This window comes from Tachysurus fulvidraco, chromosome 5, assembly GCF_022655615.1.
Source record: "Tachysurus fulvidraco isolate hzauxx_2018 chromosome 5, HZAU_PFXX_2.0, whole genome shotgun sequence".
NCBI classification, from domain to species: Eukaryota; Metazoa; Chordata; class Actinopteri; order Siluriformes; family Bagridae; genus Tachysurus; species Tachysurus fulvidraco.
The window spans coordinates 25,941,615-25,964,779 of NC_062522.1; the positions used below are offsets into that span (position 1 = coordinate 25,941,615).

Genomic DNA, 23,165 nt, shown 5'->3' on the forward strand with positions numbered 1-23,165 from the left:
TAAACCAAAAAGTTCCATTTTGGGCTCAAACCTCCACAAATTATTTTTCCAATAGTTCTCTGGCTTGTCCACATGATTTTTAGCAAACTTATTGGGCAGCAATGTTCGTTTTAGAGAGCATAGTGCATAGAGCATATTTTACCTTGCAACTCAAGCACACCAATGTGGTTCATTGTTCACCGAATGACAGAAACACAAATATTAACATTAGCCAAAGTAAAAGAATGTAGTTGCTTATAAGTTACTATGGGCTCCTTTCTGACCCAACAGATTATCACATGTCTTGCTTTTGGAGTTAACTTTGTTGGTTGACCACATCTGGGGAGGATTTCTCCGTCTCGCTTGTCTGTTTCTCTCCCTTTCTCCGTCTCACTCGTCTGTTTCTCTCCCTTTGTTTTCTACATGTATCGCTATCTTTTTTTCATGTGTAACTTTACTCTAATTCTCTCTCATCTGTCTTGTACTGTTGAGTCACATTGTTTATTTCAGGAATGCACAGACTTGATTGGCTGAGTGGTTTCACGTGGGATGGCTTAACTCGCATGCAATTGGTCTGTGCATTTCCACTACCACTACCGTAAAGATTGCAAAAGCTGCGCCGGTTAAAATAGAAGTGCCCCGTTAAGTTTTAAATCATAACCTTTTGTTTTGGCTGTAAGTCCGGGTCCGTATTGGACAGGTTCTGGGTCCGGACCCGGACTGCGGTTCGCCTGTTAGTGACCTATGCTCTAGTCCTTCAATTTAAGCCACCAGGCAGGATTGAACGTGGCAGGATTGTTGAGCTGCACAAGCACGGGCTCTTGCAGTGTGCCATTGATGCCGAGGTTGGACGCAATAAGACAGCAATCTTAAGTTTCTTAACCCTCCTGTTGCTCTTGTGTAGTTAGCAGTGGATATTTTCAATGTCAGGGCCATTGATTAGAATTTAGAGCACCAAAACTGAATAGCTCAATATTATAACAGCTTATAAATTTTTTTCCCTTACCATAATTGTAGCAATTTATTGTAACATAATTTATGCATGACAGGCAAAACAAACAAACAAACAAACAAACAGTGTTGTATTTTAACTAAATGATGATGTAAATGAAATATATATATTCTTCATGACAAATTACTTCCTAGCAACATAAACAATATTCGTGGAGTACAAACAAGAAAGAATTTTTAAATAACTGTAATTTTAATTTATATTATATATACTAACTTCAGTTCATTTTCACATTAAAAACATCAGAATGGCAAAGAAATTGTGGCATGGATGTTGCTACCAGATGTGCTGGTCTGAGTTTTTGAGAAACTGCTGATCTCCTGGAATTTTCACACACAATATTCTCTAAACATGATTTGTTAAGAACATAAATATTTCATATTCAGATTTATTATTTGTTGTTTGTTTTTGTCCCCTGTTTAGTAAAAACTCCTTTGAAACTAAAACCTACATTAATTAATTTATGATTAAGGTTTCTAATTGGTCCTTAGGTTTAGCATTCGCATGTCCCATTTGCATAGAAGATGAGCAACTCAGGCAAAAGACTCACAGATTTGTTGACATCGGTGAGAATTGGTTGTCCAGGAAGTTCTCAGTTGCTTACAAACCATTTCCAAATGCTTTAAAAGGTCATGCTCCTAAGGAGACAACTTTCTATTAAATTTAGTTCAGGTAGGCATGGGGGGCCAGTCAATGATATACAGTGGGGCAAAAAAGTATTTAGTCAGCCACCAATTGTGAAAGTTCTCTCACTTAAAATGATGAGAGAGGCCTGTAATTTTCATCATAGGTACACTTCAACTATGAGTGAAAAAATGAGGAAAAACAAATCCAGAAAATCACATTGTCTGATTTTTAAAGAATTTATTTGCAAATTATGGTGGAAAATAAGTATTTGGTCAATAACAAAAGTTAATCTCAATACTTTGTTATATACCCTTTGTTGGCAATGACAGAGGTCAAACGTTTTCTGTAAGTCTCCACACTGTTGCTGGTAGTTTGGCCCGTTCCTCCATGCAGATCTCCTCTAGAGCAGTGATGTTTTGGAGCTGTTGCTGGGCAACAGGGATTTTCAACTCCCTCTAAAGATGTTCTATGGGGTTGAGGACCTTGAAATGCTTCTTACAAAGCCACTCCTTCCTTGCCTGGGTGGGGATCATTGTCGTGCTGAAAGACCCAGCCATGTTTCATCTTCAATGCCCTCGGTGATGGAAGGAGGTTCCCCCCGTGTGGTTCTGGGATTTTTGCTCACCGTTCTTGTGATCATTTTGACCCCACGGGGTGAAATCTTGCGTGGAGCCCCAGACCGAGGGAGATTATCAGATAATGTCTTCCATTTGAGATAATATCTTCCATTTTCTAATAATTGCTCCCACAGTTGATTTCTTCACACCAAGCTGCTTATCTATTGCAGATTCAGTCTTCTCAGCCTGGTGCAGGTCTACAATTTTGTTTCTGGTGTCTTTTGACAGCTCTTTGGTCTTGGCCATAGTGGAGTTTGGAGTCTGACTGTTTGAGGTTGTGGACAATCTTTTATACTGACAACGACTTCAAACAGGTGCCATTAATACAGGTAACGAGTGGAGGACAGAGGAGCCTCTTAAAGAAGTTACAGGTCTGTGAGAATCTTGCTTTTTTGTAGGTGACCAAATACTTATTTTACCGAGGAATTTACCAATTAATTCATTAAAAATCCTACAATGTGACGTCACGTACATGCCCCCGAGACACAGGAATGACTCAGTACATAAAATATGGACCTGTGTGCTTGGAAATGCCTTGAAAATGCCAGGCATGTGATGTTCACTTGTGTGTTCAGCTAAAAAGGAACTGTTTCCTAGAGTGGCACAAAGATGTATAACTGTTCAATTCTGGGTAGTATGTGACAGAGTAGGTTAGTGGGCTTCTACAAACCTTATACTCTTTTTTTTTTATTTTTTTTATTTATTTATTTATTTATTTATTTATTTATTTATTTATTTATTTATTTATTAAATCTTGCACTCTTCCTGTTCAAACCTTTTTTTGTTGCACAGTTTTGCCCTAATTGTGTCTTCTGTGTTATTACTAACTTCTAAAGTTATTTTTTATGTTTTTATTTTGATAGTTAAATATTCTAAATAAACTAAAAAACAAAAAATATACACATTTATTTTGTCCTCACATTCTTTCTTGTAACTCCTCTGTCACACACCTGCCTGTAAGGCTCATTATGCAATTCATTATTAGGGCCTTTGTCTTCTCAGGTGTGAATCACACTAATATTCATGATAGTTGACACCTACTCGCATATGCCCTTTACAAACAAAAAGTGTCTTAGAAAATTTTAATCAATATTCAATCAAAAACTCTAGGCTACAAGATCCAGTTCTCAAAAGTCCTATGAACCAATGTTCTGTATGTGTTTTATGGCCCTATTCAATTGATTTTAAAATGTTTCATTTTTCACTAACCATGCATAAACATTGTTTTCTCAAAAACACAATCATGTACATACATCTACCAGTTTCTAACATCAATCACCTTCTGATACAATGCAGAATTCATAGTGGATTCTATGATGGTGAGCTGGCCGGGTTCTGCTGCACCAATGCATCCCCAAACCATACGCTTCCATATTTGACAGTTTGGTATGATGTTCTTTTGCTTAAATATTATAATTTGTTTATGCCAAATATGCTCTCTGTTATGGTCTTCAAATAATTACATTTTATTCCAGAAGTCTTGGCCTCGGTGTTCTTTTGCCAAGCTTTAGTCTTGCCCTCATGTTTTTCTTAGACAGCAAATGAATCCTCCTTGCACACCTCTCTTTAATGGTGCTTGCAAAGCAACATTCTTGTTATTGTGCCGGACAAAATTTCGGCGCATAACTTGTCCCACAGCTTTTGCCCTAGACCCATGAATGAGGTGTACAATTGACCGGCTCATTGAGGAGAAGTGTGCTATGACTTTTTTAAGCGATCGGAATTCCTGAATTCCCGGTACGGAAGCTCAAAGTGGCTTATTATAAATTAAAGTGGCCCATTATAAATTTTGGAGGTTTATAACTTGGCAAATTTTCGAGCGATTTACACCAAACTTGACCAGCTCCCTTAGGACCTTACTTTGCTGTGTTGCCCCGCTCTCAAAATAATCAAAAAGTTAGCACAACATGGACATCTCATATATCAAAACACTCAGCACAATGAGGGGCACTTGCCATGTGCAAGCACCATTCACATTTTCTTCAGGAAATGTACATTCTAGTTATTGTTATTCTGCATACTTATTATTATTATTATTATTATTATTATTATTAATGGTGCTTGCAAAGCATCATTATTGTTACTCTGCATACTTATTAATGTGCTTGCAAAGCACATTCTTATTCTCTTGCATACTTATTATTAATGTGCTTGCTAAAGCACGTTCTTATTCTCTTGCATACTTCTTCTTCTTCTTCTTCCGGACACTTTTTCAGCGCGTAACTTGTCCCGCAGCTTTTGTCCTAGACCCATAAATGAGGTGTCAAATCGACCGGCTCATTGAAGAGAGGTGTGCTATCTATTTTGTAAGCGATCAGAATTCCAGAATTCCCAGTATGGAAGTTCAAAGGGGTGTTTTTTCCCCATAGACTTGAATGGGGAATCTCTCTGTAGATGTGCTAACATCCAAAAGAGGGCAGCAGACACCAGTGAATCCGTCAGATCACACAACGTTGGAAGAAAAAGATCAAGGACGGAAGTACATTTTTCGGTCAGAAACGCGTTTTGGATTAAAGCGTTTTGGATTAAAAGGCTTACATATTCCAGTTCCTTAGACTCTTGGGGATTTTTTACAAGCATTTGTTTTGGAAAATAAAGTGAGAGCGGAAAACAAAGGACGGAAGTGGTTTGTAGTTTACACATTTCAGTCAAAAACGGTCTTGTGGAATTTTTAAAAAGAATTTGTTTTGGAAAATATTACCCCAGTGACGAAAGGTAAGCGCCACCTATTTCCGGTGACTATCACTTGGATTAAATTAGTATGATGGCTATAAATCATATTATGCTTTGTGTGTGGGCTTAATAAAATCCTGAGAGTGTAAGTAAAATCACTGATTGATGCTTTAGTTCAAGATCTTCATGGCGCTTGTTTCAGGAAAAGATAAATGGATTTTCAGGTGTGCTCTTTTGTTGCAGGTGAGAAACTAGTCTGCAAATATAACCATAGTAACTGTGCAGCCATACCCTAGCAAGCATGTAGTTCACCTTACGAACCATATTGCAATATAAAGAAGCCATATCTCAGTTACACATCATAAAACATTCAGCACGATGAGGGAACTGACGTCACGTGCAAGCACATTCACATTTTCTTTAGGAAATGTACTGTTCTAGTTATTATTAGGGGTCAAGCCCCGAAGGGGCGTAGACACCTATTGTTATTGTCAGGTTTCTTCTTCTTATTATTATTATTAGGGGTCAAGCCCCGAAGGGGCATAGACACCTATTGTTATTGTTGGTTGTTTTCTTCTTCTTCTTCTTCTTCTTCTTCTTATTCCTCTTCTTCTTATTCCTCTTCTTCCATTGAAGTCAATGGCAGCCCATAGAACTGTACATAGGAAAGTTATGTAATTTGGCACACATGTAGAGGCCAGTCTAAGAAGTTACTCTAGCAACTTTGGTGTGTCTAGCTCAAACCCTTTAGCGCCACAAACAGTCTAAAATCCAATTATGTTCATGTTCATAACTGCTGACTCGTAAGGCCTAGAGACACAGTTCTTGCATATTTTGGCTCCTTTGCTCATGCCAATTCGAATGCACCATTATGACATCATTTCCGTCATGAATACCTTTCCGCCATTTTGAATTTTCCGTAAAACCTAAATTTTCGAACTCCTCCTAGACCGTTTGTCCGATTTGCATGTCCTTTGGTATCTAGCATCTAGAGACACCCGAGACAAAAAATTATCAAAAGTTTTTTGATACACCAATGCCTTCTCATATACTGTGGCAACATACATGGTGGCGAGCATGCCAAAACAGACGTGAGGCTGTATCTTCGCAAAACTTATGCGTGTCGACACGCAACCTGGTAAATGTCATTATAGTCATGACCTGAGGGTGCATGCAATGTTTCGTGACAGCGCCACCTAGTGGCCACGAGATTTTAAAAACAGCTATTTTCGCTTCTAACTACTGTAAACTTTAGTCTAAAATCATGAAGGGAGTGTTGTTAGACTACTTGAGGCATGCTGAGTCAAACGATACCAAACGGTTTTCAGACGGCCATTTTGTGTGGTGGCGAGCACGCCAAAACAGACGTGAGGCTGTATCTTCGCAAAACTTATGCGTGTCGACACGAAACTTGGTGTATGTCATTATAGTCATGACCTGAGGGTGCATGCAACGTTTTGTGACAGCGCCACCTAGTGGCAACGACATTTTAAAAACAGCTTTTTTCGCTTATAACTACTGCAAACTTTAGTCTAAAATCATGAAGGAGGTGTTGTTAGACTCCTTGAGGCATGCTGAGTCAAACGATACCAATCCATCGCAACATAAATGGCGGCGAGCATGCCAAAACAGACGTGAGTCTGTATGTTTGCAAAACTTATGCGTGTCGACACGAAACTTGGGATATGTCATTATAGTCAGGACCTTATAAGTAGTGCATGCAACGTTTTGTGACAGCGCCACCTAGTGGCAAACAACATTTTAAAAACAGCTTTTTTCGCTTATAACTAGTGCAAACTTTAGTCTAAAATCATGATGTCATTATAGTCATGACCTGAGGGTGCATGCAATGTTTTGTGACAGCGCCACCTAGTGGCAACGAGATTTTAAAAACAATGCCATATCGCTACGAAACTTGGTATGGTTCATCAGCGACATGTTCTGAGCGCATATGATCGGCTTGACCCCGGAATGGCTGCTTGCGGCTATATTTATTATTCTGCTTCTTCTTCCGGACACACTTTCGGCGCGTAACTTGTCCCGCAGCTTTTGTCCTAGACCCATAAATGAGGTGTCAAATCGACCGGGTCATTGAGGAGAGGTGTGCTATGGATTTTATAAGCGATCAGAATTCCAGAATTCCCAGTATGGAAGCTTAAAGGGGTGTTTTTTCCCTATAGACTTGAATGGGGAATCTCTCTGTAGATGTGCTAACATCCAAAAGAGGGCAGCAGACACCAGTGAATCTGTGTAAAGGTCTTTAAAGCTTGTTGCTATATTTCACAGTGAGTTTCAGTTTCATTTCATGTATATATATATTGTGGGATCGCCCCCTATTTTCATGATTTTCGTTTGATTCGTTAGGCCCTGGACTACAAATCTGACGGCTCAGTGTAGTTTTTTAAGCCTCCTAGGACAAGTGAGAGCTGAAAACAAAGGACGGAAGTGCTGTGTGTTTCGGTCAGAAACGTATTTTGGATTAAAGCGTTTTGGATTAAAAGGCTTACATATTCCAGTTCCTTAGACTCTTGGGGATTTTTTTTACAAGCATTTGTTTTGGAAAATAAAGTGAGAGCCGAAAACAAAGGACGGAAGTGGATTGTTGTTTACACATTTCGGTCAGAAACTCGTTTTGGATTAAAAGGCTTACATATTCCAGTACCTTAGACTCTTGGGGATTTTTTTACAAGCATTTGTTTTGGAAAATATTACCCCAGTGAAGAAAGGTAAGCGCCGCCTATTTCCGGTGACTATCAACTTGGATTAAATTAGTATGATGGCTATAAATCATATTATGCTTTGTGTTTGGGCTTAATAAAATCCCGAGAGTGTAAGCTTTCAAACAATATAACATTTAACCATGTATTTAATGCTTAAAACTAGTGGTGGCGTGCCTTGGACAGCACGGCATGTATGTTGTTGTTTCTGCCATTTTTATAACTTTTTGTTGTTTTCAACTATCAGTGTAGTTTTTATAATTTTTTATTTCAGTTTAAACTAATGGCCTTTTAAGAGCAGCAACGGCTCTTTTAAGAGCCACCCATTAATTCAAATTAAGCGCATTTTTTCTTTGTCTCCTCACATTACATAATTATTTTTTAAACATATGACACGTATATCACAAAGAATGATAAGAATGACTTTAATATAATAAAGCTTGGGTATTGTTAGATGCGCCATTCTTCACATTAGTGAATCAATACATAAAACCACAAAGGCTTTCTTGTGTTCCTGGATGGCCTAGTGGATAGCGAATCCATTTAGCATGCAGAGATTCGGGGTTCGAATCCACCCTTGGACAGTATTTTTTTTTCTAAAACTTTATAATGAAGGTTCATTAGTTGACATTAGTTACCACATTACTTAACATGAACTAATAATGAACTGCACTTCTACAGCATTTATTAATTTTGTTCATGTTAATTTCAACATTTACTACTACATTATTAACACCGTGTTAACATTAGTTAATATACTGTGAACTAACATGAACAAAGAATAAACTTTGTTAAAATAAAGATTACTAAATACAATAATTTATTGCTCATGGTTAGTAAATGTTAGTTAATACATTACATTTGAACTAATGATCCTTATTGTAACATGATTATATTTCTTCCCAGTAAAATCACTGATTGATGCTTTAGTTCAAGATCTTCATGGCGCTCGTTTCAGGAAAAGATAAATGGATTTTCAGGTGTGCTCTTTTGTTGCAGGTGAGAAACTAGTCTGCAAATATAACCATAGTAACTGTGAAGCCATACCCTATCAACCATGTAGTGCACCTTACGAACCATATTGCAATATAAAGAAGCCATATCTCAGTTACCCACCAGGTATTCACGTGACGTCACATGTAGCTCCGCCCCCAAAATAAGCGAAATCATAAATTTTGCACAACATGGACATGTCATATATCAAAACACTCAGCCCAATGAGGGGAAGTGCCTGACGTGTGTTTTGGTCATGTCACGTGTAGCCCCACCCCCAAAATCATAATTTTTGCACAACATGTACGTGTCATATATCAAAACACTCAGCCCAATGAGGGGAAGTGCTTCACGTGTGTTTTGGTCACGTCACGTGTAGCCCCTCCCCCAAAATAAGCGAAATCATAAATTTTGCACAACATGGACGTGTCATATATCAAAACACTCAGCCCAATGAGGGGAACAGCCTCACGTGTGTTTTAGTCACGTCACATGATGTCACGTGTTGCCCCGCCCCCAAAGTAAGCGAGATAAAAAAAGTTAGCACGACATGTCATGTATCAAAACACTCAGCCCAATGAGGGGAACTGCCTCACGCATGTTTTGGTGACGTCACGTGTAGGCTTGCCCCCAAAGTAAGCGAAATCAAAAAGTTCGCACAACATGGACATGTCGTATTTCAAAACACTCAGCACGATGATGTGAACTTGCCACGTTCAAGCACCATTCACATTTTCTTCCGGAAATGTACCGTACTAATTATAATTAATGTTGTGCCATCTCCCAGTCAGCAAATTTCCTTTGGCCCAGATTTGGGCCAGATAAACAGCTGAGCTGTGGCCCAGATTAGTTTGTGTTTGTCGGCCCAGATATGGCCCACATCTCCTTTGCCAAAACTGAACCAAAGCAGTGCCATAAGTTTACCAAGCATGAGCCAAATGTAATTTATGTGGCCCAAATATGGCACACATCTTCTTTGCCAAAACTGAACCAAAGCAGTGCCACAAGTCCATCAAGCATGAGCCAAATGTCATTTTATGTGGCCCAAATATGGCACACCTCTTCTTTGAAAGAACTGAACCAATGGAGTGCCATAACTCCACCAAACATGAGCCAAATAATACAATTTAATGTGGCCCAAATATGAGCCTTATATGCATTTTTAGTATGGTTGAGTTCTGTTAAAATCTATTGGCCCATATGTGCCACACACTTGCAGCTGACAGTATGTAAAATTCTTATTAACTTAAAGGTAAATGAAACACTCAACAACAAATGTACTAAAAACAATTTACTTCAAAACAAGTGTTTAAATAATTATAGCTTTAAGAGTAAATATAATACATTTAAGAATGTATTCATCTTAGAGTAATAAAAATCACAGAAAAAAAATACAAAAAAATCAGATTAACGTGTACAGAGAACTTAAATTGAGAAATTGAGTTTTGATGTGCCTAATGAGGGTCGGCAGTGTTTTGTTGGGCCTCGTGTTTCTTTACTTGCTCCCTCCTACCCCCCTCTCGGTCTCTGCAATAAAGATGAATTTAAATAATGCTAGCAGCAATACAATATGGAAGTTAGAGCTGGAGGATAATGGGGGAAAAATAATTTAATATAAATTTCCTCCTTTAATATTTTAATTGCAATAATTAACCACCTCTGATTGACCACAAAAAAAATTTCCAGTATATTTTCGAAAGGAATTGTATTTTTCAATTTGCAAATTGTATTTTTCAATATGTTGGCCATAATAATACCATAATTTCTTATGACAAATTATTTAGGTTTTGTTTTTAGAATTCTTTTCACCAACTGGTTAAAATTTACACTGGATGTATTCTGCTTTAAAAAAAAGACATGCATGACTTTCAGTGCATGAGAGAGATTCCAAGGGACCTTCTGCAAAGTGCAAATCCCGAAAAGCGAATACTAAAAAAACAGTCAATAACCACCGTAATACACTGTACTGTCACCAAATTCAGCTCGCACATCACTGATAGTTATACTACAACACTTACTTAGGGGAAATATGTTTTACTTTTGGGGGAAATATTTTCATATAATAAAACATAAAAATGATACAAAAAGACATTTCTCCCAAGTTCACTGTTTTTAGTATTCGCTTTTCGGGTTTTGCACTTTGCAGATGGTCCCTTGGTTCGCACATAGAGACATGTATTTTTTCCACCTTGGAGGAAAGCTGATTTTGAGGAAAATTGGGTTGTAGCTGCCTCTCTACATTACTACGATAGAAAAGAGGTGTTATTTGTGTAGTAACAGCGTTTAGCTCAGGAGTTATTGACTTGGGAAACTCCAATCTGTGAATATGCGGCCAACTTTACTTAAGTACTGTTGATTTATAGCTAAAAACATCGGAATTTAAAACGCCAAACCAGCGGAGCCCTAGTGTACATTAAACTGTATTGTTAAACTGAGGAAAATATTAGCTAATTTGACCCCTTCCTCAATTAAACTAATAACTAAACGCTTAATAACATGCTATATTGTTGCTATATAACATGCAAAACATGCTATATTGTTGCTGGAGATGCAGTTCCCGATCCGGACTGACTGAGGTCTCCCAGTCAGGAAGTCCAGGATCCAGTTGCAGAGGGAGGTGTTTAGTCCCAGCAGGCTCAGCTTCCCAATCAGGTGCTGAGGGATGATTGTATTGAATGCTGAACTAAAGTCTATGAACAGCATTCGTACATAAGTGTCTTTATTGTCCAGATGGGTGAGGGCTAAGTGGAGGGCTGTGGTAATGGCATCGTCTGTGGAGCGGTTTGGACGATATGCGAACTGTAGGGGGTCCAGTGAGGGTGGTAGCTAGGTCTTGATGTGCCTCATGACGAGCTTCTCGAAGCACTTCATAACTATGGGTGTGAGTGCAACAGGACGATAGTCATTGAGGCAGGACTCTGAAGACTTCTTTGGGACAGGAACGATGGTGGTAGTTTTGAGGCACGTAGGAACAACGGCGCTGCTCAGGGAAATGTTGAAGATGTCCGTAAAGACATCCACTAGCTGTTCTGCACATTCTCTGAGCACCCTGCCAGGAATGTTGTCTGGTCCAGCAGCCTTCCGTGGGTTAACTCTGCATAGAGATCTCCTCACGTTGGCCGTGGATAGACAGAGTACCTGGTCGTCGGGACGAGGGATGGTCTTCCTTGGCGTTACGTTGTTCTGTACCTCGAACTGACTGTAGGACTCGTTCAAAGCGTCTGGGAGGGAGGCATCGTTATCACAAGCAGGTGAAGCTGTCTTGTAGTTTGCGATCGCCTGTATGCACTGCCACATGCACTGGGTGTCTCTGCTGTCCTGGAAGTGGCTTTGGACAGTTTGGCCCTTGTTGTTCTTAGGGTCACCCTGTCCCCTGTTCTGAAGGCTAGGTCCCTAGTCCTCAGCAGAGCACGCACATTAGCAGTCATCCACGGCTTCTGGTTGGAGCATGTAGTGATGGTCTTGGAGACGGTCACGTCATCAATGCACTTACCGATGTAACTGGTCACTGCTGACGTGTACTCCTCCAAGTTGACGGAGTCGCCATAGGTTGCAGCCTCCCTGAAGATATTCCAGTCAGTGCACTCAAAGCAGTCCTGAAGAGCAGAGGTGGCTCCTGCTGGCCAGATTTTCACCTGCTTCAGAACCGGTTTTGAGCGTCTGACGAGTGGTCTGTATGCTGGAATTAGCATAACAGTGATGTGGTCTGAGTAGCCGGGGTGGGGCTCTGCATGGTACGCGCCGGGAATGTTTGTGTAAACAAGATCCAGCGTGTTTTCACATCTCGTAGCAAAGTCCACATGTTGATGGAATTTAGGGAGCTGACTTAAGATTTGCATGGTTGAAATCTCCGGCAATGATAAAAAGTCCGTCGCGGTGAACATTCTGTAGGTCGCTAATAGCTCCGTATAGCTCACTTAGCACCTCTTTAGCATTAGTGCAAGGAGGAATGTAAACTCCGACAATGTAAACAGTAGTAAATTCCCGTGGTAAATAAAATGGTCTGCATCTAACAGTCACAAACTCCACTGATGATGAGCAGTAAGTAGGAACAAGCACAGAGTTCCTGCACCATTCCGTGTTGATATAAACACACACACCACCGCACAGAGCTGCATTTCTGTCGGCTCTAAATTAAGTTAGGCCGTCTAACTGAATGGCGGCGTCCGGAACTCTGTCGCTGAGCCACGTCTCCGTGAAAACAAACACGCACATGTTTAGCAAGTGCAATAATTGGTTTGAAGACAAACGTTAGTCACACCAAGTATAGATTTATTTCACATTTTTTGTTGGCTCACTTTGGATTTTGAAAATTAATGGACACAATAAAAGTATATATTTAGGAAAGAATTCTTACTTTCTACTACTTCACACCTGAATAATATGTTGGCACAGTTTACGTAAATACTGTTTGCAGTGTGTAATTCAAGGAGACTGAAACACCCAGTTTAGACCACAATAATTCATTAGTACTGTGCAAAACCTCCTTTGGCTGCAATACAGCATTAATTTGCCTTGTTACTGACATATACAAGTCCCGCCCAATAGGGAGCGCCAAAGGGATTTTGAGCCATTTTTCTTGCAGAACAGTGGCCAAGTCACTATGTGATCTTGGAGGTGGATAACGTTCCCTGACCTTCTCCTCTTAAAGTGGCTGAATAATATTCAGATCTGGTAACTATAAGGGCTATGGGAGATATTGAATTTCATTTTCATGTTCATCAAACTACTGTCGTCAGTCATGCTGTTTGTATTGTATTATCATCCTGATACAAGACACTACTTCAGAGTACAATGTTTGAACCATTGTATGCAATGGTTTGGAAGTCTTTGACAGTGTTGTCCCCATCTAGCACAAGTAGTGGTCCTAGGGAATCGCATATTTCAGCCCAGACCATTACTGACCCACACTCATACTTCACTCCGCAGAACAGGTGAGCTGGACTCAGCAGAGAACAGTACGTGTGTACACAGCCCAAGGTTTCCATTGTTGAAACCAATGATTGGCATTGGCACAAGTAAGCCTAGTTTGGCTATAGCAGCCTGACCTTGATTACTTGCAGTGTGGAGCTCCTGACGAACAGTAGAGTCGAGGTGCACATTTAATTCTGCAGTGAGCTAAGCAGCTGTATTCTTCAGCACAGAATGTTAAAACCTCACACTATATTCACCAGTGCTTATTTTTTGTTGTCCAACCCCTTTATGTATGTATGTATGTATGTATGTATGTATGTATGCATGTATGTAGATGTACAGTTTCCATGGTTCCCTTTATTTCAGATGTGTGTTGTGAAATTCGGAGATCCAGTAGAATTTCCATCTCTCGTGGTTGTGTCCAGTCAAAGCATCTACATCCTTGAAATGATTTCTCAGTCAGAGTAAGCTACTTTGGTCACATAGAAAATATTATATTTGATTTTCCATGGAGAACACAGTCATTAATCTCAAATACTAATTTGCCAAACTTTTTGCTTCAGTAAAAAATTTTTTCTTCACATGAAAAATTATTTGCCATAATTACTGAATGCTGATTTGTTAAATGTACAGGCTAAATGAACATAGCTATTTTAAGGCATTATTAATGTCATTTTTGGTATTTAGTTCTTGGTAATGAATTCTTGGTTTGCCTCTGAAATAGTTAGCCATGGCCTAACATTTAAAATGATACAGTTTGTTATTATGTATTGTTTTATGTTTACTTTGTTTTCCTCTTTATCTGAAGAGGTCATCCTTCAGAATGGCTGCAGAAGAGGGACAGCCATCGAATATGCGATCTCAGCTACCTGGAGGTGGGTCTTGGTTCACAAAGCATCCACATGGAGTTTGATGTAAGCGGTGCTGCATACACACTTTTGGTTCGTGACAGTGCTCGGTGCAAACACTTCTACAACCAACTGGCAGGCAAGTGCCCTCCTTCTCATATACATATCCAACCCCATGCACATTCTTGCAAATGGGAGAACTGATATGATATGTTATGCATATGATCCTGATACATAAAAGGGAATTAAATCCTTATATGCTTTTGTCCTTTTTGTTTTGTTATTTTTTTTAAAATAATTTTTCACACCTGTCTTATATCATTGAATATATAACTTTTTATGTCCATATTTTCAATTTGAGATGAGATTTAAAAAAATACACGTGTAAATACAAATAGACAAGAAATTAAAAAAATATATTGTATGTACAGTTGTGCTATAGATGATAGAATGGTATAGAATACAATAAAACCATATGCAGGAATGTACTAGGATAGAAGTGATAACAAATAATTGTAAGATTAGTTCACAATGTTATTGCATAATGTGGGAACATTTAACTGTTCGTAAGGTAGATTGACTGGGGGAAGAATCTGTTCTTGTGCCTAGTTGTGCTGGTATTTGAGGCTCAGATGGTAAAGGTTCAAAAAGCGGATGTTTTGAATGTGAGCGATCCAGAGTGATTTTCTGAGCCCTTTTCCTCACTCTGGATATATACAGTTTTTGGAAGGTGGGCAAGGGACCACCCATAATTCTTTCAACCATTCTCTGTAGTCTTATGTCTGATTTTGTAGCTAAGTTAATAAAGAGTTGTTGATGTGCACAGAACAGTCTCGACAGCTGAGTAGAACTGTTTCAGCAGCTCTTGTGGCCGGTTAAACTTTCTCAACTGGCTAAGGAAGGACATCCTTTGTTGGGCATTTTTTACAGTGGTGTTGATATGAGTGTCCCACTTCAGGTCCTGGGAGAAGGTGGAGCCTTGAATGCCTTCACTGAAGCCAAAGTGCTGCCCTGGATGGTGAGTGGGGGGAGTGCAGGGGGGCTTCTCCTGAAGTCCATTATCTTCTTTACTGTTTTGTGCTTTTAGCTCCAAGTTGTTGTGACAACACCAGACAGCCAGCTCTTTAAACTTCTGTCTGTGGCAGACTAGTCTCCATCCTTGATGAGGTTGATGACTGTAGTGTAAGTGTAGTGTAGTGATGACACTAGTGTAAAGGGAGAAGAGCACTGAGGAGAGAGGCACCAGCGTTGGTGGAGCAGCTGTTTGACATGAATGTCTTACTTGCTGCTGTTTATCTGTCAGAAAGCTGGTGATTCACTGACAGATAAAGCTTGGAACAGAGAGCTGGGTTAGTTTGGTCTGGAGGAGTGTTGGAATGATTGTGTTAAAGGCCGAACTGATGGTGTGAAAGTCCCTGATTTATCTAGGTGTTGTAGGATGTAATGCAGTCCCACGTTTACTGCACCATCCATGGACCTGATTTCTCGATAATAAACTGGAGGGGGTCCAGTAAATGTCCAGTGAAATCTTTTAGATAAGCCAGAACCAGTTTTTCAAATGACTTCATGACATCAGCGCCACAGGTCTGTAGTCGTTAAATCCTGTTATTTTGGCTATTTTTGGAATGGGGATGATGGTTGAGTGTTTGAAACAGACAGGGACTTCACATAGCTCCGGTGATCTGTTGAATATGTGTGAAAATGGGGCCAGCTGGTCATCACAGTTTTTCAGACAGGCTGGTGTCCCACCGTCTGGGCCTGGTGCCTTTATTCTTTTCTTCTTTCTGAAGGCCTGTTGTGCACCATCATCACTGATCCGGAGAGCAGGAGATGGGGGTTACTGGAAGTGTTAAAGGTTGTGTGAAGGGCTTGTCAGAACGAAATATACAATACAACTCAATCAGATCTTCAGGAAGTTGTTGATTCACCACAGTGCTGGGGTGGCTTGTAGTTGGTGATGGCTTTCAGACCATTCCAGACTGAAGCTGTCATTAGAAGTGAACTGATTCCCCAACCTTTTAACATACAAATGTAGCGGCTCGAATTTGTTATTTTCCTGCACCTGACAGGCGCTGGTCAGGCATTCATCACATGTTTATCAGGCGGTTGTCAAGAGCCCCCTTTCTACAGGCAATCAAGGACGTGTGAATATTCTAATGTAGCCACCCCCATTTTTAGTTGTTGTAATGCAATTCCAGGGCGCAACCAGAAGATGGGGCTTTGCTCACAAAACACTTTCTGACTCTGAATTTACAGTTTTTTTTTTAAGAAGCAGTTTTCTCTTTCACCTTGTACCTGTCCAGCAGGAAGATAGTAGGAAGGACCTGAAACTTTAATGTCATTATCACACACATGAGAGAGACAGACAGACAGATGGATGTTGTATTTGGTGACACTGTGGGTTTCGAACTTGTGCAAATTAAATTAAATTCAGTTTTTGTTTTATATATATATTAAAACATGCATCACCAAGCGTAACAACACTGCACTTATAGAGACATCAGTTTTAATAGGAATCCTCAGATTTGCAGGAGGTGAATACCAGAGTTTGCAGATTGACCTACAGTATCTGTGAGATGTGAGGGAGAGAACACCCCCTTTGTTATGCTTACTAGGGGAGCAGAGCTGGGTGTTATCAGCAATGTTCTCACCATCCAAAGAATGATTTTGGATCATTTATTACCATCAAGCATTCTTAAAAATTTGATGCGTTTTTACTTACCAAAATGAAAACTAAGACAAATATACTGTATGCCAAGAGCGTGATTTGAAGATATTTTCAGGACATGCATCTAGGACCTGTTTAGACTTTAACTCTCTTATTACAGTATGTTGCAGGTCAAATTGACCTACAAGTTTTTAAAAAAATTAAACAAATAGTTAAAAGTAATTTTTCTGCTTAAAACTTAACATGTAAAATAAAATTGGTGAACATGATATATTTGCAACCCTCCCTACAGTCATAGGGTTAGAGTACTGTAGGGTTAAATGTCATATACTGTAGGACTTTTTTGTTTGCAGCTGTAAGATATGTTTGTCTCACACTCTCCTATATTGTCTTGACATCATCTATAAAGTGCAAAAATGCAGTTTTGTTATGATTTTTGATTGGAACAACATAACCTGTAACAATTTGTTCACAAACTACAACCTGGGCCAGGAGCTTCTAAAGAGAAAGTCCATGTTTGTCTTCACATACAGTACTGTTCAGAACAGCCAGTAATGACAATAATGTCTTACTGCCCCAACAAGGGGAAAACTTTACTCTCATGAGCACTTTGCATAAAAATGCTGAAAGCAGCACATGCGAGAACCAGAAACTGAGTTTTTTTGGACGGAGATGTTTCCTACTGTAAGTGCAACGTGTCAAAGTGGTACAAGAGGCAGATCTTCTTTAAGGAGCTGGGGAAGACACATGTGATACCACATGTACAAAGGATGGAAAATGTACCAAGGACCCAGCTGCTGTACAGTGAGGGATCCAGGACAGGATAGCACCTTTTGCTTTCGTTTGTCTTGATTTTAAGTCACCGGGTCAATTTGACAGACTCGTTTCCCAGCACTGTGACTTTCTACATGTATTGTAGAAAGATGTGTCTCAGTGAATAGTGAATAGTTCCCATCACTACATTGTAGATGTTACGATCGTTACATCTACATGTTAATGGCCTGGTATTGATACAATAGACAAGCCAGGCATTTCCCCTCATTGGGCTGAGTGTTTTGATATATGACATGTCCATGTTGTGCTAACTTTTTGATTCCACTTACTTTAGGGGCGGGGCTACACGTGACGTCACGTGACCAAAACACGCGTGAGGGAGTTCCCCTCATCAGGCTGAGTGTTTTGACGTCACGTGTAGCCCCGGTGGGGTGCCAAAACTTTTGGACAAAAGTGACTACTAAGTGTTTTGACATTTCATGTCAAAACTGCTGTCATTATGGAATTCTACTTATTATACTGCATAGAACAGTATTTTGGGGGCGGGGCTATGCGTGACGACACGTGAATACCTGGTGGGGTGCCAATACTTTTGGACAAAAGTGACTACTAAGCGTTTTGACATTTCATGTCAACTGCAGTCATTATGGAATTCTGCTTATTATTATACTACATAGAACAGTTTTTTTTTGGTGCGGGGCTACACATGACGTCACGGGAATACCCGGTGGGGTGCCAATACTTTTGGACAAAAGTGTATTGACTGGGGGCCAATACTTGTGGAATCATTGGATTGATAGTGTGGAGTTGATAGTTACATGTATTGAGAGTGTGCTTTACATCTACAGAGAGAATAAAAGAGTTTTAAGAATTCCCCATTCAAGTCTATGGGACAAAAAAAAAATCCATTTGAGCTTCTGTACTGGGAATTCCAGAATTCCGATCACTTCATAAAAGTCATAGCACACCTGTCCTCAATGAGCCGGTCGATTTGACACCTCATTCATGGGTCTAGGACAAAAGCTGCGGGACAAGTTACGTGCCAAAAAAGTGTCCGGAATAATAATAATAATAATAATAATAATAATAATAATAATAATAATAAGTGAAGTGACATACGGCTAAGTACGGTGACCCATACTCAGAATTTGTTCTCTGCATTTAACCCATCCGAAGTGCACACACACAGCAGTGAACACACACACACCGTGAACACACACCCGGAGCAGTGGGCAGCCATTTATGCCTCGGCGCCCGGGGAGCAGTTGGGGGGGATTCGGTGCCTTGCTCAAGGGCACCTCAATCGTGGCCAGCCTGAGACTCGAACCCACAACCTTCGGGTTAGGAGTCAGACTCTCTAACCATTAGGCCACGACTGCCCCCCATAATAAGTATGCAATAAATATTAAATAATAATAATAATAATAATAATAAGTATGCACGAGAATAAGTGTGTTTTGCAAGCACATTAATAATAATAATAATAATAATAATAATAATAAGTATGCAAAATAGTAATAATGTGCTTTGCAAGCACATTAATAATAATAAGTATGCAAGAGAATAAGAATGTGTTTTAGCAAGCACATTAATAATAATAATAAGTATGCAGAATAACAATAATGATGCTTTGCAAGCACCATTAATAATAAGTATGCAAGAGAATAAGAATGTTGCTTTATCAAGCACAATTAATAATAGTAATAATAATAATAAGTATGCAAAATAACAATGATGCTTTGCAAGCACCATTAATAAGTATGCAGAATAACAATAATGATGCTTTGCAAGCACCATTAATAATAATAATAATAATAATAATAATAATAATAATAATAATAATAATTAGTATGCAGAATAACAATAATATTGATGCTTTACAAGCACCATTAATAATAAAAATAAGCATGCTGAATAACAATAATGATCCTTTGCAAGCACCATTAACTAGAAGGGTACATTTCTTAAAGAAAATGTGAATGTGCTTGCATGTGGCAAGTTCCCCTCATCGTGCTGAGTGTTTTGATATGACATGTCCATGTTGTACTAATTTTTTTGGAGCGGGGGCTATACGTGACATCACGTGGTGTCGAGTGCCATCACCAGGGGGCCAGTACTTTTGGAATCATTGGATTGATAGTGTGGAGTTGATAGTTACATGTATTGAGAATCTCCTTTACATCTACATTGACTAGGAGAACACGGAGAGAGAAGCCGTGCCTGAGCTACGCGCACGCTGTGTGTGTGAGGGCTTAAAGGAATTTTAGGATTTTCCCATTCATTTCTGTGGGACTTTTTTGGCCGCTTTTTCATCTGCTGTGCGAACATCGTTGGTCGGATCACTTATAAAAGTCATAGCACACCTCTCCTCAATGTGCCGGTTGATTTGACATTCAATTCATGGGTCTAGGACAAAAGCTGTGGGACATGTCGAAAAAGTGTCCGGAAGAATAATAATAAGTATGCAAGAGAATAAGAATGTGCTTTAGCAAGCACATTAATAAGTATGAAGAATAACAATAATAGTAATAATAATAAATATAGCTGCAAGCAGCCATTCCGGGGTCAAGCCGATCACATGTGCTCAGAACACGTGGCTGATGAACTATACCAAGTTTCGTAGCGATATGGCAATGTTTTTAAAATCTCATAGCCACTAGGTGGCGCTGTCACGAAACATTGCATGCACCCTCCAGTCATGACTATAATGACATATACCAAGTTTCGTATCGACACGCATAAGTTTTGCGAAAATACAGCCTCACGTCTGTTTTGGCGTGCTCGCCGCCATGTATGTTGCGAAGGTTTGGAATCATTTGACTCAGCATGCCTCAAGAAGTCTAACAACACCTTCATGATTTTAGACGAAAGTTTGCCGTAGTTATAAGCGAAAATAGCTGTTTTTAAAATCTCGTGACCACTAGGTGTCTCTGTCATGAAATGCACTCTCAGGTCATGACTATAATGACATATACCAAGTTTTGTGTCAACACGCATAAGTTTTGCGAAGATACGGCCTCACGTCTGTTTTGGCGTGCTCGCCACCATGTATGTTGCCACGGTATACGAGAAGGCATTAGTCTATCAAAAAGCTTTTGATAACTTTTTGTCTCCGGTGTCTCTAGATGCTAGATACCAAAGGACATGCAAATTGGACAAACGGCCTAGGAGGAGTTCGAAAAAGTAGGTTTTACGGAAAATTCAAAATGGCGGAAAGGTATTCATGACAGAAATGATGTCATATGGTGTATTCGAATCGGCATGAGCAAACAATCCAAAATGTGCAAGAACTGTGTCTCCAGGCCTTACGAGTTAGCAATTATGAACATGAACATAATTGGATTTTGGACTGTTGGTGGTGCTAAAGGGTTTGAGCTAGACACACCAAAGTTGCTATAGTAACTTCAAAGACTGGCCTCTACATGTGTGCCAAATTACATAACTTTCCTACATACGGTTCTATGGGCTGCCATTGACTTCAATGGAAGAAGAGGAAGAATAATAATAATAAGAAGAAAACCGACAATAACAATAGGTGTCTACGCCCCTTCGAGGCTTGACCCCTAATAATAATAATAATAAGAAGAAGAAAACCGACAATAACAATAGGTGTCTACGCCCCTTCGGGGCTTGACCCCTAATAAATATAGCTGCAAGCAGCCATTCCGGGGTCAAGCCGATCACATGCACTCAGAACATGTCGCTGCTGAACCATACCAAGTTTCGTAGCGATATGGCATTGTTTTTAAAATCTCGTCGCCACTAGGTGGCGCTGTCATGAAACGTTGCATGCACCATCAGGTCATGACTATAATGACATACACCAAGTTTCATGTCAACACGCATAAGTTTTGCGAAGATACAGCCTCACGTCTGTTTTGGCGTGCTCACCACCACACAAAATGGTTTGGTATCGTTTGAGTCGGCATGCCTCAAGGAGTCTAACAACACTCCCTTCATGATTTTAGACTCACGTTTGCAGTAGTTATAAGCAAAAATAGCTGTTTTTAAAATCTCGTGGCCACTAGGTGGCGCTGTCACGAAACGTTTCATACACCCTCAGGTCATAACTATAATGACGTATACCAAGTTTTGTGTCTAAAGGGTTTGAGCTAGACACACCAAAGTTGCTATAGTAACTTCAAAGACTGGCCTCTACATGTGTGCCAAATTACATAACTTTCCTACATACGGTTCTATGGGCTGCCATTGACTTCAATGGAAGAAGAGGAATAATAATAATAAGAAGAAGAAGAAGAAGAAGAAGAAGAAAACCGACAATAACAATAGGTGTCTACGCCCCTTCGGGGCTTGACCCCTAATAATAATAAGAAAACCGACAATAACAATAGGTGTCTACGCCCCTTCGGGGCTTGACCCCTAATAATAATATTAAGAAAACCGACAATAACAATAGGTGTCTACGCCCCTTCGGGGCTTGACCCCTAATAAGAAAACCGACAATAACAATAGGTGTCTACGCCCCTTCGGGGCTTGACCCCTAATAATAATAAGAAAACCGACAATAACAATAGGTGTCTACGCCCCTTCGGGGCTTGACCCCTAATAATAATAAGAAAACCGACAATAACAATAGGTGTCTACGCCCCTTCGGGGCTTGACCCCTAACAATAATAATAATAATAAGAAAACCGACAATAACAATAGGTGTTTACGCCCCTTCGGGGCTTGACCCCTAATAATAATAATAATAAGAAAACCGACAATAACAATAGGTGTCTACGCCCCTTCGGGGCTTGACCCCTAATAATAATAATAATAATAATATTAATAATAATAAAACCGACAATAACAATAGGTGTCTATGCCCCTTCGGGGCTTGACCCCAAATAATAATAATAAGAAGAAAATCGACAATAACAATATGTGTTTACGCCCCTTCGGGGCTTGACCCCTAATAAGAAAACCGACAATAACAATAGGTGTCTACGCCCCTTCGGGGCTTGACCTCTAATAATAATAATAATTATAATTATAATAATAATAATAAGATAACCGACAATAACAATAGGTGTCTACGCCCCTTCGGGGCTTGACCCCTAATAATAAGAATAACAATAGGTGTCTACGCCCCTTCGGGGCTTGACCCCTAATAATAATAACAAGTATGCAGAATAACAATAATGATGCTTTGCAAGCACTATTAATCATTAGAGTATAAAAATAGTGAAATTAAATAAGTATTGAAAATGCAGTCATCAAGTAAATGGTAGCTGACTTAATTCTAACAATAGAAATGTAAAAAAAAACCTTAATTTTTCATTTACAGTTCTTTTATACCAATATAAAATTTCAGTGTTTACTCTGTGACAGTAAACAAGG

General features: G+C 39.5%; 1 protein-coding gene across 8 annotated transcripts in view; it reads left to right on the top strand.

The window, feature by feature from the left end:
• The window catches only part of LOC113634420 (serine/threonine kinase 11 interacting protein), a 71,860-nt gene that overhangs the window by 31,492 nt on the left and 17,203 nt on the right, over positions 1 to 23,165 (top strand). For all 8 annotated transcript variants that reach the window (XM_027133362.2, XM_027133364.2, XM_027133363.2 and 5 more), the window contains 2 exons: positions 13,899 to 13,996; positions 14,341 to 14,519. In XM_027133362.2, coding sequence (XP_026989163.2) covers positions 13,899 to 13,996; positions 14,341 to 14,519 — 277 coding nt within the window. The remainder of the gene's footprint in view (positions 1 to 13,898; positions 13,997 to 14,340; positions 14,520 to 23,165) is intronic.